General features: G+C 43.6%; 1 protein-coding gene across 1 annotated transcript in view; it reads left to right on the forward strand.

The window, feature by feature from the left end:
- Positions 1–202: 202 nt before the first annotated feature.
- The window catches only part of LOC115157578 (vasoactive intestinal polypeptide receptor), a 99633-nt gene continuing 84003 nt past the window's right edge, over positions 203–15832 (forward strand). Inside the window, exon 1 of the mRNA XM_029705960.1 lies at positions 203–564. Coding sequence (XP_029561820.1) covers positions 511–564 — 54 coding nt within the window. The 5' untranslated portion in view covers positions 203–510. The remainder of the gene's footprint in view (positions 565–15832) is intronic.

Below are 15832 nucleotides of genomic sequence, written 5' to 3' on the forward strand. Positions count from 1 at the left end.
TTATGACAGCATAATAACACATGGCAACACAATGTCATATCTGATTCGGCATAATTGTAGTCTTGTCAAATCACAATTGAGCTACAAACACTTTGAGACGTACGCAACTTTATAATTTGAGTTGTTCTCAGTTTTTCAACTATGTATTTTATGACGAGTAGAGCACAGGGAAATTGTTGTCTTCCTCCAGGTGGAAGAACCCAGAATATAATTTATAAACGAGGGAAGTTCCGAGGCGCACCGATAGGGTGCTGTTCCCTTCTGACTTCGCTGTCATTGCTCCTCAGTGGAGTAGTGGTTCAGATTTGATCACGGCGCAATACGCACGCTCATACTAACGATCCGAGGTGGCTACCTACAATAACTTATCACAGAGTTTATTTTATTCCAAATTATAGTGAATGTTCGTGTTCAACAGCTTGTACCGTTTTATTATCTTTCTTGTATATACATATATATATATATAAAAATATAAAAAGAAGACAAATCGTTTCTTTATCGACCAGCGTTATGGATGTTTCCAAAGGTGTCTTGGTTTTAACTCTAGTCTGCACGTTGCGACCTGTGAGTATTGTTACGAAAGTTCATTTTCGAATTCTCTATTCTGTCTGCTGCCCCATTTTTCTGACAACTTTGGTGGTTTTGGTGAACGAACTGAAGCTTTTCTGAACATGAAAAATAAGCAAAATTGTCCATTATGTGATTCATGAATGTTCCTAATTTGCAACATTTACTTCCGGTGAATAACAATGACAAGTAAACATAGATTATGACAATTTCAATTGAAAGTTATAGACTTTTTATTTATTTTATTTTAGAATGCATCACCTTTAGCGTAGGCTTTTAGGTTATTGGTCTTTTCAACATATTGCAGAAGCTGTGAGCAGGACATATTACAAATAAATAGAAACGTGCACTTTTGTGTGCAGGCTACAATATTTCTGTTTTAACGCCATTGATTTATGTGCGTTCTAGACTGCCACTACTGAAAGACTGATGATTTAAGCACGAATGTTGCATGTGTCGGTTAGAGTGGAGGGTGAAGTGGGGGTTGCTTGCCCCCCCCCCCAAAAAATGCTAATTCAACCAGTGTGCGTCCAGTGGGGCCTGTGTAAACGCCAATTTTTGTTGTCATTATGCGTGATTCATTCATAGGGTTTTAGTAAATAAAACCCAGCTAGCACATTTGGTTGCTTGGAAGTAGTGGGAACGTACGTTTTTGGTTTCCCATTTGTTCCGTGAATGAAACCATAAGTTTACTGACAGGTAAAACTGAACGTTTTTTTAAACATTCTGAGAACGGAAGTGAACATTTTGCCTGTTTTGGGAACTTATATATTTGTGTTGCAGGGAGGTTCTGAGATCCTTTTACTATGGTTCCAGGGAGGCTCTGAGAACGTTTTACTATGGTTCCAGGGAGGTTCTGAGAACCTTTTATTATGGTTGCGGGGAGGTTCTGAGAACATTTTACTATGGTTCCCTGAAAGTTTTCCTGGGAGGTTTTATTAACATTCTGAGAATGGAAATTAGAGGTTATTTGAAGGTAATTAAATAACATTCTGAGAACAAGTATCAATAAGACTTTTAATAACACTGCTAGCTTAGTTTGGGTTATCTGTTTTGAACTCTAAACACAGACAGGACCATTGGCAATTAATTTGCTTAGGCATTAATCATGCAAACACTTTTCTTTATTATTGTGGCAGTCAGTGAGATTCAAACCTGTGATCTTCTGTTGCCTATTCATGGAATTAGTCCACTGCGCTACCAGGATGGAGCAAGCACGCCCTGTTTTTTGAACTCATACAAAGCTGTTAATTTTTGTCTATTCAAACAGACCCTATTTCAAAGGAAACAAGCACTCATTAAGATTGGGTGTGATCAATTAGTGGGCGCGGCCAACACACCTGAACACACTTGGCATGATAGAGGATAGACGGTTTTGTTGATGCTGAGAACAGAATGTATATGTTTTTAAATAACATTCTTAGAACATTCTTTAAACGTTACCCATGTTTTATTGTGGTTTTTATGGAACGTTTCTTAATAATGTTCTGAGAACACGACTTTAAATAGAACCATGAAGAAACCTTCCGAAAACGTTATTCAATCAGAATAGGTTATGTAGACGATTTATCCAGAGTGCCTTGGATGTGTCTGGGGCATGTATTCGTAACACAGTGTCAACATCATCAATACACCAGAGGCTGAGTGAGTGATTCTAACACTCAACCATTGTTAATAACTTCCATTGGAAGATGCTGTTGTATAGCCTACCTCCTGCAGTTTCTGGGAACTCGTCTGTATTAGGGCCGTATCATTTACAAGAGGCTGAGTTAACAATTTTCCCCTCATCCTATCCTATCCTGGTGTTGCACAGTATACCCGAAATGTCTGTACTTTTTTGATACTAGAACAGGAAAAACAGTTTGGTTCTAGAATTTGTTACTTTCGGAACATCTGTCAAATGTGTCTCACGGATAAATCAAATCAAATCAAATTCTATTAGTCACATGCGCCGAATACAAAAGGTGTAGACCTTACAGTGAAATACTTACTTACGAGCCCCTAACCAACAATGCAGTTTTAAAAAAACATATGAGTAAGAATAAGAAATAAAAGTAACAAGTAATTAAAGAGCAGCAGTAAAATAACAATAGCGAGACTATATACAGGGGGGCACCGGTTAGTTGATGTAATATGTACATGCAGGTAGAGTTATTATAGTGACTATGCATAGATGATAACAGCAGAGAGTAGCAGCATTCTGTTTATCAGCGCAGCCAATGTCCTCCCTTATCATCAGTTCATTATCCCTAGTATTTTGTTTGTGATAATATGCAAACCATCATGCAAAATATGCTAATGTAAAAGCAAATTGCCATCAAAACTATGTTCACTCGGTCGCTCTCACGTCTCTCCCAAAGAGGAACTATTACCTCAGCGACCAGACTGTGTGTGTGAATATTGGGCTCCGATGGGGCCCCTTGCCTCCTGAATGATGGCAGACTTTTATCAAATAAGCTACTTCAATGCAAATGTTGTTGATCAGTACAATGGAATAAGTCCCAAATGTACAAGAGAAACATATTGTTTGTCCTCTGTAGCTCTGTGAAATCAGCTCAATAACTCAATGCATTCACAGAATCCTATTGAATATTCCTTCACCTGTATTGTGACTAGACCTAGGCTAAGTCTTGATGTACCCAGTTTATCAATCGAGATTTACCATTCAAATAAATTATTACCATTTGTGTTGTTATGTAGATTGATTGGTAAAAACAAAGTCAAATTGATTGTATGGATGTATAATTGATTAATTAATGCATACATGGCTGTCTCTGAAAAATGTTGACTTAAAACAATTCTAATATAATGATATTGAACTCAAAAGATGCCCAACGATTGAATAGAGCAAATAGCTGAGTTTATCTGTCTGGATCAAGTGCCATTCTGTGACTTTGGCTAATATGCCTTTTTAAAACATTTTTTTTACAGTGGTAATGTTTTCGTATCATTTTCATATCGAGTATCGTGATGGTCTCGTGTCTTGTGATACTAAATTTGGTATCGGTATCGTCAGTCAAAATTCCATTGTCATGGCAACACTGTCTTGGCCTAATCTGATAGGCTACACAAGGACAGGTTCAACCATTTTTTCAGTCCTGCATGATGCAGTTTCGTGTTTGATTAGGGTCTAAACTAAGAATGAAAAATCAATGACATCATTGGATGATGCTGTTGTTATCTCTTGTTCGGTGGTCTTTCATGTAGAAACGTAAATCTGTTATCTCTTGTTCAGTGGTCTTTCCTGAAGAAGGGTAAATATGTTACCTCTTGTTCGGTGGTCCTTCATGTAGAAACGTAAATCTGTTATCTCTTGTTCAGTGGTCCTTCATGTAGAAACGTAAATCTGTTATCTCTTGTTCAGTGGTCTTTCATGTAGAAATGTAAATCTGTTATCTCTTGTTCAGTGGTCTTTCATGTAGAAACGTACATCTGTTATCTCTTGTTCAGTGGTCCTTCATATAGAAACGTAAATCTGTTATCTCTTGTTCAGTGGTCTTTCCTGAAGAAGGGTAAATATGTTACCTCTTGTTCGGTGGTCCTTCATGTAGAAACGTAAATCTGTTATGTCTTGTTCAGTGGTCCTTCATGTAGAAACGTAAATCTGTTATCTCTTGTTCAGTGGTCTTTCATGTAGAAATGTAAATCTGTTATCTCTTGTTCAGTGGTCCTTCATGTAGAAATGTAAATCTGTTATCTCTTGTTCAGTGGTCTTTCATGAAGAAAGGTAAATGAAAGACATGATGTATTGTTAACTTGTTAGACCATTCTTGTCACGGTTGTCGTTGGTGAAGGAGGACCAAAACGCAGCAGGTACGTGTATGCTCATTTTGATGATTTATTAACTTCAAAAAATGAATACAAAAATAACAAAACACGAAACCACGAGAACTAACGAACGAACAACAAACAGTCTGGCAAAGCCTAAAGCTCAACACAGAACAATCACCCACGAATAACAAACACAAACACACCCTAATATATGGGACTCTCAATCAAAGGCAGATAGACAACACCTGCCTTCAACTGAGAGTCCCAACCCCAATCAGCACAACATTGAAACACACTCACCAGACTACACATAGAAATACATAAACATAGAACATCAACCCAAAACCCCGGAAATACTAAATCAAACCCCCCTTTGAACAAACACACCACCCTGAACCACATAAAACAAATACCCCCTGCCACGCCCTGACCAAACTACAAAACAATTAACCTTATATACTGGCCAGGACGTGACAGTACCCCCCCTTAAAGGTGCTACCCCGGAAGCTGCCCGCCAGTCAACAGTCGTCGGAGCTGCCCGCCAGTCAACAGTCGTCGGAGCTGCCCGCCAGTCAACAGTCGTCGGAGCTGCCCGCCAGTCAACAGTCGTCGGAGCTGCCCGTCAGTCAACAGTCGTCGGAGCTGCCCGTCAGTCAACAGTCGTCGGAGCTGCCCGTCAGTCTGGCCACTCCGGCAGTTCAGGGCAGTCTGGCCACTCCGGCAGTTCAGGGCAGTCTGGCCACTCCGGCAGTTCAGGGCAGTCTGGCCACTCCGGCAGTTCAGGGCAGTCTGGCCACTCCGGCAGTTCAGGGCAGTCTGGCCACTCCGGCAGTTCAGGGCAGTCTGGCCACTCCGGCAGTTCAGGGCAGTCTGGCCACTCCGGCAGTTCAGGGCAGTCTGGCCACTCCGGCAGTTCAGGGCAGTCTGGCCACTCCGGCAGTTCAGCGCAGTCTGGCCACTCCGGCAGTTCAGCGCAGTCTGGCCACTCCGGCAGTTCAGCGCAGTCTGGCCACTCCGGCAGTTCAGGGCAGTCTGGCCACTCCGGCAGTTCAGGGCAGTCTGGCCACTCCGGCAGTTCAGGGCAGTCTGGCCACTCCGGCAGTTCAGCGCAGTCTGGCCACTCCGGCAGTTCAGCGCAGTCTGGCCACTTCCGGCAGTTCAGCGCAGTCTGGCCACTTCCGGCAGTTCAGCGCAGTCTGGCCACTTCCGGCAGTTCAGCGCAGTCTGGCCACTTCCGGCAGTTCAGCGCAGTCTGGCCACTCCGGCAGTTCAGCGCAGTCTGGCCACTCCGGCAGTTCAGCGCAGTCTGGCCACTCCGGCAGTTCAGCGCAGTCTGACCACTCCGGCGACTGTTGACTGGCGGGCAGCTCCGACGACTGTTGACTGACGGGCAGCTCCGACGACTGTTGACTGACGGGCAGCTCCGACGACTGTTGACTGGCGGGCAGCTCCGACGACTGTTGACTGGCGGGCAGCTCCGACGACTGTTGACTGGCGGGCAGCTCCGACGACTGTTGACTGGCGGGCAGCTCCGACGACTGTTGACTGGCGGGCAGCTCCGACGACTGTTGACTGGCGAGGCTGGGTTTACGCACTTGCAGTTTAGTGCGGGGAGCGGGAACAGGACAAGTCGGACTGGGTGGACGCACTTCCGGGTCCGCACGAGAGACAGGAGCTGGAAACCCAGGGCTATGGAGGCGCACAGCCGGTCTAGATCTTACCTCCTGCACAACCCGCCTTGGCTGGATGGAACTAGTAGCCCTGTACGAGCGGGGTGCTCGTACAGGACAGACTGGGCTGTGCAGAGGCCTGATGGTAGCCGTGCGTAGAGCGGGAGTTGGGTAGCCTGGTCCTCGGAGGCGTACCGGCGACCAGATGCGCTGCGCAGGCATCCTCCTACCAGGCTGGATGCCCGCTCTAGCACGGCACCTGCGAGGGGCTGGAATAACTCGCACCGGACTGTGCGTGCGTATGGGTGAGATAGTGCGCTTCTCAGCGAAACATAGCGCTCTCCACCCCATACGCTCCTCCATATAACCACGGGTAGCTGGCTTCCGGCTCTTCCTTCGCCTAGCCAAACTACCCGTGTGCCCCCCCAAAAAAATTTCTTGGGGGTGCCTCTCGTGCTTCTCCCTCAGCGCGTCTCTGGCCTCGTACCATCGCCTCTCTGCCTTGGCTGCCTCAATTTCCCACTGCGGGCGCTGATAATCCCCAGCCTGATGCCAAGGTCCGGCCCCGTCCAGAATTTCCTCCCAAGTCCACTTCTCCCGCCAGTCCAACTCGAACTCCGTCTGCTCCTTCCTCTGCTGCTTGGTCCTTTGGTGGTGGGTGATTCTGTCACGGTTGTCGTTGGTGAAGGAGGACCAAAACGCAGCAGGTACGTGTATGCTCATTTTGATGATTTATTAACTTCAAAAAATGAATACAAAAATAACAAAACACGAAACCACGAGAACTAACGAACGAACAACAAACAGTCTGGCAAAGCCTAAAGCTCAACACAGAACAATCACCCACGAATAACAAACACACCCTAATATATGGGACTCTCAATCAAAGGCAGATAGACAACACCTGCCTTCAACTGAGAGTCCCAACCCCAATCAGCACAACATAGAAACACACTCACCAGACTACACATAGAAATACATAAACATAGAACATCAACCCAAAACCCCGGAAATACTAAATCAAACCCCCCTTTGAACAAACACACCACCCTGAACCACATAAAACAAATACCCCCTGCCACGCCCTGACCAAACTACAAAACAATTAACCTTATATACTGGCCAGGACGTGACAATTCTGATAATTTAAGGAAATGCAACTAATCTTAATTATATATATTTTTTGAAAAGACATTAAAAAAAGTAAAGGGAGATGGCAGAAGGCGCCGGACAACAGTCTTTCAGGTGAAGACAGTTGTTTTAGTAACAGCATGGTGGTGATACGCAATTGGATATGAAATGTACAGTAGGTAGTTCAGTCCTTGAGCTGTTCCTGTCTATTAATGTTCTGTATTGTGTCATGTTTCATGTGTTGTGTGGACCCCAGGAAGAGTAGCTGCTGCTTTCGCAACAGTTAATGGGGATCCTAATAAAATACCCCCAAAAATACCAAATATATAGTTGGCTCTACGAAAATAAGAAAAACTAGGCTATAAAACGGTCTCTCAAAACACCGTTTGCATCGAACTAGCTACTTAACAGAGAGCTGACATTAACTTTCTAAAATACATCTCAATGTTACATCTTATCAATGCCGCCGCCTCATGCCGCCCCTCATGCCGTCTCTCCCCTAGAACCTAGGTTGGAGAATATAAACTGGAAAGATACGCTCTCTAATCAAATGTAGATGTTGGATTGACAAAATCTCTTGACACAAATTCATGTTATACCTCTTGATGTGTGGAGAAAACTTTTTTTTTTTAAAGTACCTCGATTGGAGGATGCCAGTCAGCTAGTATGTGTCCAATCAATTATTATAAATTATTATTATATTCTTCTTTAGTATTGGTATGCTTTGTGTGTCCACTTATTCCCTTTCAAATAATCTTCACTGAGTCCCAAATGGCACACTATTCCTAATATAGTGAACTACTTTTGATGAGGGCCCATAGGGAATAGGGTGCCATTTGGGAATCATCCCTTGTGTGTGAATAGTCAGAATTGACTGTCCTTCATCTCCGTCTTAGAAACTCTAGCGAGGGAGAGGGAGGCTCTGTTGAAAATTGATTTTGTGTATTGGTCACTTTTTCAATTTTCTGCCAAGAGTCCCTGAGATTGCTCCAGGCTTTTGTCACTATTGAACGCAGTCTACAGGTATTTGCACACCATTGAACACAGTCTAAAGCTCTGAGACCAGGCTGATTGTACTTTTTTTTGTAGCTAGGAAAGTGGTCGACCTGAGGAGAGCGGATAGAAGGACCCCTGCCTCTAGGGGAAATATGTAATCTGGAGTCTAGGAGTCTCCACTCCATTGTTCTAGGACCCCCTGTAACTTCTTTTCTGACAGTCTCTGACATTTTCCATAGCTGTGGTACCTCACACTGCAAGTCCCCAGTTCTTTGTCCCAAATGGCACCCTATTCCCTAAATAATGCACTACTTTTGTTCTGGTCTACAGTAAATATCTTAAAAACAAGAAAACACATTTTAAGTGAGATGGAGGGATTGGTCTGAAGCTGAAAAAGAAATGAAATTCACATGAGCACCACAATGCGTACTTCACCCATGCTCTACCAAGGTTTTCCAGCACACAGCTTTGACCTACTAGTGTAGCTATGTTGGTCTATTGTACTGAAACCAATGTGTTGGCAAGTTGCTTAGGATTCAAACCTTCTCAAACAGCCTCATTCATACTCTTAGAGGAGGTGCTCCTGATTTGTATCACATATAAAGTAATGTATTTCATTCTTCCCAACCCACACTAAGCCATTACCCCATTCCAATACCCTTTCAAGCTTTTAAAAAAATTATATGAAAGCAAGCTTTGCTTTTATATTTACAACACCATCAGGCTTGATTGAGTGAGCTGTTTTATCTTGTAGTACTGTGGTGCCTGCAATACATGTTATTGAAAAATAAATATATTTCCTGTTTTGGTCAGTAGGTTCCGAACATAATAACAGGAGGTGGTGTGTTGAACGCTGCCACTCATATACAGTATACATTATACATATATATATATATATATATATGTCCATCTGCTCCCTCTGCACTTAACTTTGTTTTTTGTTTTACCTTTTTCCTTGGTTTTTACACCAGAAGGTGTAAAACACAACATTATTATACAACATTATAATACATCATAACACAGCAATACAAGTCAAGTAAAAAGTACACAAAAATAACAAATGGCAACAGAAATAATGTAGTTATTAGTATTTATATAACAGCTGATTTTCCAGAGGGAAGCGAAAAAACAGAAATCCATTTAAGCCAATAAAGACTAAACTGGAACATGGAGAAAGCTCCTGGAAAACAAACACAATAGTTACTATGTAGCCGTTAATTATTTACATAAACATGTACTTTAAAGTCTACAGAAGGCCTAGTACTACGTTACCTATAAACAATAGTGAGTTATTACATTTATGCAATCGATATGTCCGATTTTAAAATAGCTTTTCGGCGAAATCACATTTTGCAATATTCAGCTAAACTCAGAATTACAAAAAAAAATAGCCATCACAGCTAGCTATTTTGACATCCGCCAACTTCGGGGTCACCTAAACTCAGAATTACTATTAGAAAAATTGGATTACCTTTGCTGTTCTTTGTCAGAATGCACTCCCAGGACTTCTACTTCAACAACAAATGTTGTTTTGGTTCCAAATAATCCATAGTTATATCAAAATACCTCCGTTTTGTTCGTGCATTCAGGTCACTATCCGAAGGGTAACGCGCGAGCGCATTTCGTGACAAAAAAATTCTAAATATTCCATTACCGTACTTAGAAGCATGTCAAATGCTGTTTAAAATCAATTTTTATGCTATTTTTCTCGTAAAATAGCGATAATATTCCAACCGGGCAACGTTGTATTCAGTCAAAGACTGAAAGAAAAACATGGCGAGTTCTCGTGACCGCGCATCTCCAGTCTCACTGTCCCCAGGCTGACCACTTACAAACTCTGCTGCTGTACTTTGCCCAGAGACAGCAGACACCCCATTCCACTTTCTGGCGGCTTTAGAGAGCCAATGGAAGCCTTAGAAAGTGTCACGCTACAGCACAGATGCTGTAATGTTGATAGCGATGCAACAGAAAGACAACAAATTGTCAGACAGGGCACTTCCTGTATGGAACCTTCTCAGGTTTTGGCCTGCCATATGAGTTCTGTTATACTCACAGACACCATTCAAACAGTTTTAGAAACTTTAGAGTGTTTTCTATCCAAATCTACTAATTATTTGCATATTCTAGTTTCTGGGCAGGAGTAGTAACCAGATTAAATCGGGTAAGTTTTTTATCCGGCCGTGAAAATACTGCCCCCTATCCCAAAGAAGTTTTGGTCCTAGATTTGGCACTCGGTACCGCTTGCTGTGCGGTAGCAGAGAGAACAGTCTATGACTTGGGTGACTGGAGTCTCTGACAATATTTTGTCTTCCTCTGACACGTCTAGTATATAGGTCCTGGATGGCAGGAAGCTTGGCCCCAGTGATGTACTGGGTCATACGCACTACCCTCTGTAGCGCCTTACTGCCGGATGCACAGCAGTTGACATACCAGGTGGTGATGCAACCAGTCAGGATGCTCTCAATGGTGCAGCTGTATAAGTTTTTAAGGATCTGGGGACCCATGCTAAATGTTTTCAGTCTCTTGATGGGGAAAAGGTGTTGTTGTGCCCTCTTCACAACTGTCTTGGTATGTTTGGACCATGATAGTTTGTTAGTGATGTGGACACGAAGGAACTTGAACCTCTAGACACGCTCCACCACAGCCCAGTCAAAGTTAATTGGGGCCTGTTCAACCCTTCTTTTCCTGTAGTCCACGATCAGCTTGTTTGTCTTGCTCACATTGAGGGAGAGGTTGTTATTCTGGCATGACACTGCCAGGTCTCTGACCTCCTCCCTATAGACTGTCTCATCATTGTCGGTAATCAAGCCTAACGCTGTTGTGTCATCAGCAAACTTAATGATGGTGTTGGAGTCATGTTTGGCCACGCAGTCGTGGGTGAACAGGGAGTAAAGGAGGGGACTAAGTACACACCCCTGAGGGGCCCCTGTGTTGAGGATCAGCGTGGAAGATATGTTGTTAACTACACTTACCACCTGGGGGCGGCCTGTCAGGAAGACCAGGATCCAGTTGCAGAGGGAGGTGTTTAGTCCCAGGGTCCTTAGCTTAGTGATGAGCTTTGTGGGCACTATGGCATTGAACGCTGAGCTGTAGTCAATGAACAGCATTCTCACATAGGTGTTCCTTTTGTCTAGGTGGGAAAGGGCAGTGTGGAGTGGTATTGAGATTATGTCATCTGTGGATCTGTTGGGGTGGTATGCAAATTGGAGTTGGTCTAGGATTTCTGGGATGATGGTGTAGATGTGAGCCATGACCAGCCTTTCAAAGCACTTCATGGCTACCGACCTGAGTGCTATGAGGCGGTAGTCATTTAGGCAGCTTACTTTCTCTATCTTGGGCACAGGGATTATGGTAGTCTGTTTGAAACATGTAGGTATTACAAACTCGGCCAGGGAGAGGTTGAAAATGTCAGTGAAGACACTTGTCAGTTGGTCCGAGTATACGTCCCATTAATCAGTCTGGCCCCACGGCCTTGTGAATGTTGACCTGTTTAAAGGTCTTGCTCACATCAACTACAGAGAGCGTGATCACACAGTCGTCCGGAACAGCTGGTGGTTTCATGCATACTTCAGTGTTGCTTGCCTCGAAGCGAGCATAAAAGGCATTTAGCTTGTCTGGTAGGCTCGCGTCACTGAGTAGCTCTTTGTAGTCCATAATAGTTTGCAAGCCCTGCCACATTCTACAAGTGTCACAGCCAGTGTCGTAGGATTCAATCTTAGTCCTGTATTGACGCTTTGCCTGTTCGTCTGAGGGATTTCTTCTAAGCATCCGGATAAGTGTCCTGCTCCTTGAAAATGGCAGCTTCAGCCTTTAGTTCGGGGAGGATGTTGCCTGTAACCCATGGCTTCTGGTTGCGATATCTACATACGGTCACTGTGGGGACGACATCATCGTTGCACTTATTGATGAAGCCGGTGACTGAGGTGGTATACTCCTCAATGCCATTGGATTAATCCTGGAACATATTCCAGCCTGTGCTAGCAAAACAGTTCTGTAGCGCAGCAATCGCGTCATCTGACCACTTTCGTATTGAGCGAGTCGCTGGTACTTCCTGCTTTAGTTTTTGCTTATGAACAGGAATCGGGAGGATAGAATTATGGTCAGATTTGCCAAATGGAGGGAGAGGGAGAGCTTTGTATGCATCTCTGTGTGTGGAGTAAAGGTGGTCTAGAGTTTTTTTTCCCTCTGGTTGCACATGTGACATGCTGGTAGAAATGACGTAAAACGGATTTAAGTTGGCCTGCATTAAAGTCCCCGGCCACTGGGAGTGCCGCTTCTGGATGAGCATTTTCTTGTTTGCTTATGGCCTTATACAGCTCGTTGAATGCAGTCCTAGTGCCAGCATTGGTTTGTGGTGGTAAATAGACAGCTACGAATAATACAGATGAGCTTATCATGAGCAACTCTACCTCAGGAGAGCAATACCTTAACATTAGACATCACGCAAAAGCTGATATTGATAAATAGACATCAATATCAGACGTAGCTGCTCTGTCCTGCCGATGCATGGAAAACCCAGCCAGCTCTATAATATCCGTGTCGTCGTTCAGCCATGACTCAGTGAAATATAAGATATTACAGTTTTGAATGTCCCGTTGGTAGGATAGTCTTGATCATAGATCATCCAGTTTATTCTCCAGTGATTGCACATTGTCCAATAGGACAGATGGTAGTGGCGGTTTAGCCACTTGCCGTCAAATTCTCACAAGGCACCCCGACCTCTGACCACGATATCTTCGTGTTTTCTTCACGCATATGAGAGGGATTTGGTCCTGGTCTCGGGGAAGCAGTATATCCTTCGCATTCAAGAAAAAAATCATCATCCAGTTCTAGGTGAGTAATCGCTGTTCTGATATCCAGAAGCTCTTTTCGGTCATAAGAGACGGTAGCAGCAACATTATGTACAATGCGAAAAAATAGCACAGTTGGTTAGAAGCACGTAAATCGGCAGCTATCCCCTCCGGTGTCATTAACTAACTCAAATTGGAACATCGAATCGAAATAAAACCACAGTATCGATTCGCAATACATATAGAATCATGAGAATCGCAATACATATCATATCGTGAGGTCCCTGGCAATTCCCAACCCTAAAGGTTATGCAGGCTTTCTTGTTCAAGCCCAGTTTTACTAGTTAAGGTCTCGATGAACAGCTGAGGTCTCGAACAGCTGAGGTCTCGGTGAACAGCTGCGGTCTCGGTGAACAGCTGAGGTCTCGGTGAACAGCTGAGGTCTCGGTGAACAGCTGTGGTCTCGGTGAACAGCTGTGGTCTCGGTGAACAGCTGAGGTCTCGGTGAACAGCTGTGGTCTCGATGAACAGCTGTGGTCTCGATGAACAGCTGTGGTCTCGATGAACAGCTGTGGTCTCGATGAACAGCTGTGGTCTCGGTGAACAGCTGTGGTCTCGGTGAACAGCTGTGGTCTCGATGAACAGCTGAGGTCTCGGTGAACAGCTGTGGCCTCGATGAACAGCTGAGTGGTAGAATCAGTAGTGGTAGCACTGGGCTTGAACAAAAAGGCCTTCGTAACCCTGTGGCTGGTCAATAGCAATTTTGGTAACTCCTGATACAAACACTGTGACAGATGACAAACTGCTAAGAAACACAAAGTCGTTAGACAAAATTACCCTTTTAAGAATACATATTGACAAATCTGACATTGGATAGGCACTCTTGAATCTTTCAGCCACAAATGTTCTTAGTAATGTTGTACACAGATTTCCAACTCCAGTAAAAGAGCACACATTCCCACATTTATAAATGGCTGTATAAATATGAAAACAGATGGGAGTACTCACAGATTTGGAACAGAACATACATAAGTGCTACTGATAGTGTTTGGTGGACGGTGTTTATATGAATAAACGTAAGTCGTTTGTCAGCTCGACGTGGGACAGCTTGACACGTGTTTTTTTGTAAAACTTTTTTTTACATGTTTACAACATGTGCAACTTATCACATGTATTTGTACTGTAGGGATGGCATGCATCTGACGGTTGAGGTCAATGACGTCTTCCTTGAGAGTTTGAGATGTGGTCTCTCCAATGTTCTCTCCTTCGTAGTAGCAATACGTGCTAGTACAATTACATGTCACCCTCCCTGTCCCTTGCCACTCAACGATGCCCAACGAACCCAAAGGCTCTTTTAAGAGATCATTGTCTTGCTGCATGACCCAGCTATGCTTCAGCTTCAGCTCACAGACGGATGGCCTGACATTCTCCTGTAGAATTCTCTGACACAGAGCAGAATTCATGGTTCCTTCTATTAAGGCAAGTTGTTCAGGTCATGAGGCAGCAAAGCATCCCCAAACCATCACACTACCACCACCATGCTTGACCGTTGGTATGAGGTTCTTACTGTGAAATGTAGTGTTTGGTTTTCTGCAGACATAATGTGACCCATCTCATCCAAAAAGTTGATTCAAGTTTGCGAAAAAGCACCTGGAAACACCTGGATGATCATCAAGACTCTTGGAAGAATGCTCTATGGCTAGATGGGTCAAAAGTATAACTTTTTTGGATGAAATGGGTCACATTCTGCTTGGTGAAAACCAAACACTGCTGCAGTCATTGCAGGTAAAGGTGGCACAACCAGTTATTGAGTGTAATGGGTCAATTACTTTTTCACACACTTATGTTGTGACGTTGTATTAGTTAATGTGACGACTGTTGCCCATCGAATGATTAACGGTTTATAATTGCATGATTAAATTAATCAAGCAATGAATCAAGCAATTATTAACTCATTAACCTGGGGCACCATGGAAAAATTAGTTTTATTGAGTTTCTATTTCCCAAATTAACTCAAAGAATATCAGAATATCGATTTTACAACAGTTGCTAATTAATCAAATTCCTCTAGTCTTATTTCTGACCGTCGCATAATCCGGGAATCTGCACGGACCCGGGTCCCACCAATGAGTTTACCACACCAATCTTAGTTGATTATTTATTTACTAGCAAGCTAAAATGATGATAAAAGATACACATACACAAAACACAGTCTAGGCTATTGATTAGGACTTAGTATAACGGGCCAACACACTATGGCGCGTGTTACCCAAAATGGGGATTTAAAAGAGAGAGAGAAAAAAAGAAAGTACACGAGAGAAATATACATTTGGTTGCATTTGCCAGCTATGCTTATTTTAACCCTAGCCTTGCTGCCGCTCTTATGGGTCAGAATATAATGATGTAATTACGTGTTGGAGGCTCAGATGGGAAGCTCCGCGTGGCTCGTTTAGGCTGCTCAAGGACGCACTTCTCCGACGCAACTCTCTGGTTGTCCTCACGATGTCAGTGTCCCTTTTGGCTTAGTGGTCTGTTTTCTCCCCTTTTCTCTGATAGTGTCGTCTGAGGACAGACAGCTCTGTAGCTCAGAGCTCACAGCGTAGGAATGAAACAACGTAGATACCACGATTTGATGAAGAGTGGCGGCTAGGTGGTTCGGCTTGAATTCACCCGCTTAGACACAGCTACTCATCCGTAGCTTGGGTAGAAAAAGATTTCTTTTTTCTTCAACCTTGTGTTGCGTTTTGGATTTCGTTTAACTTTTAGACCTCGGCTGCAGCCTGGGGTCACTTTAGTCTGATATGTTAATTCTTAACTCACATGTCTTATACCTTCGGGTCAGAAGTGGGCGTAACCGCCTTTAGGGCAATTCTCTGGGCGTACCAAGTTAATAAGGGCAAGGCCTAG

This window comes from Salmo trutta, chromosome 21 (assembly GCF_901001165.1).
Source record: "Salmo trutta chromosome 21, fSalTru1.1, whole genome shotgun sequence".
In the NCBI taxonomy this organism is placed as follows: domain Eukaryota; kingdom Metazoa; phylum Chordata; class Actinopteri; order Salmoniformes; family Salmonidae; genus Salmo; species Salmo trutta.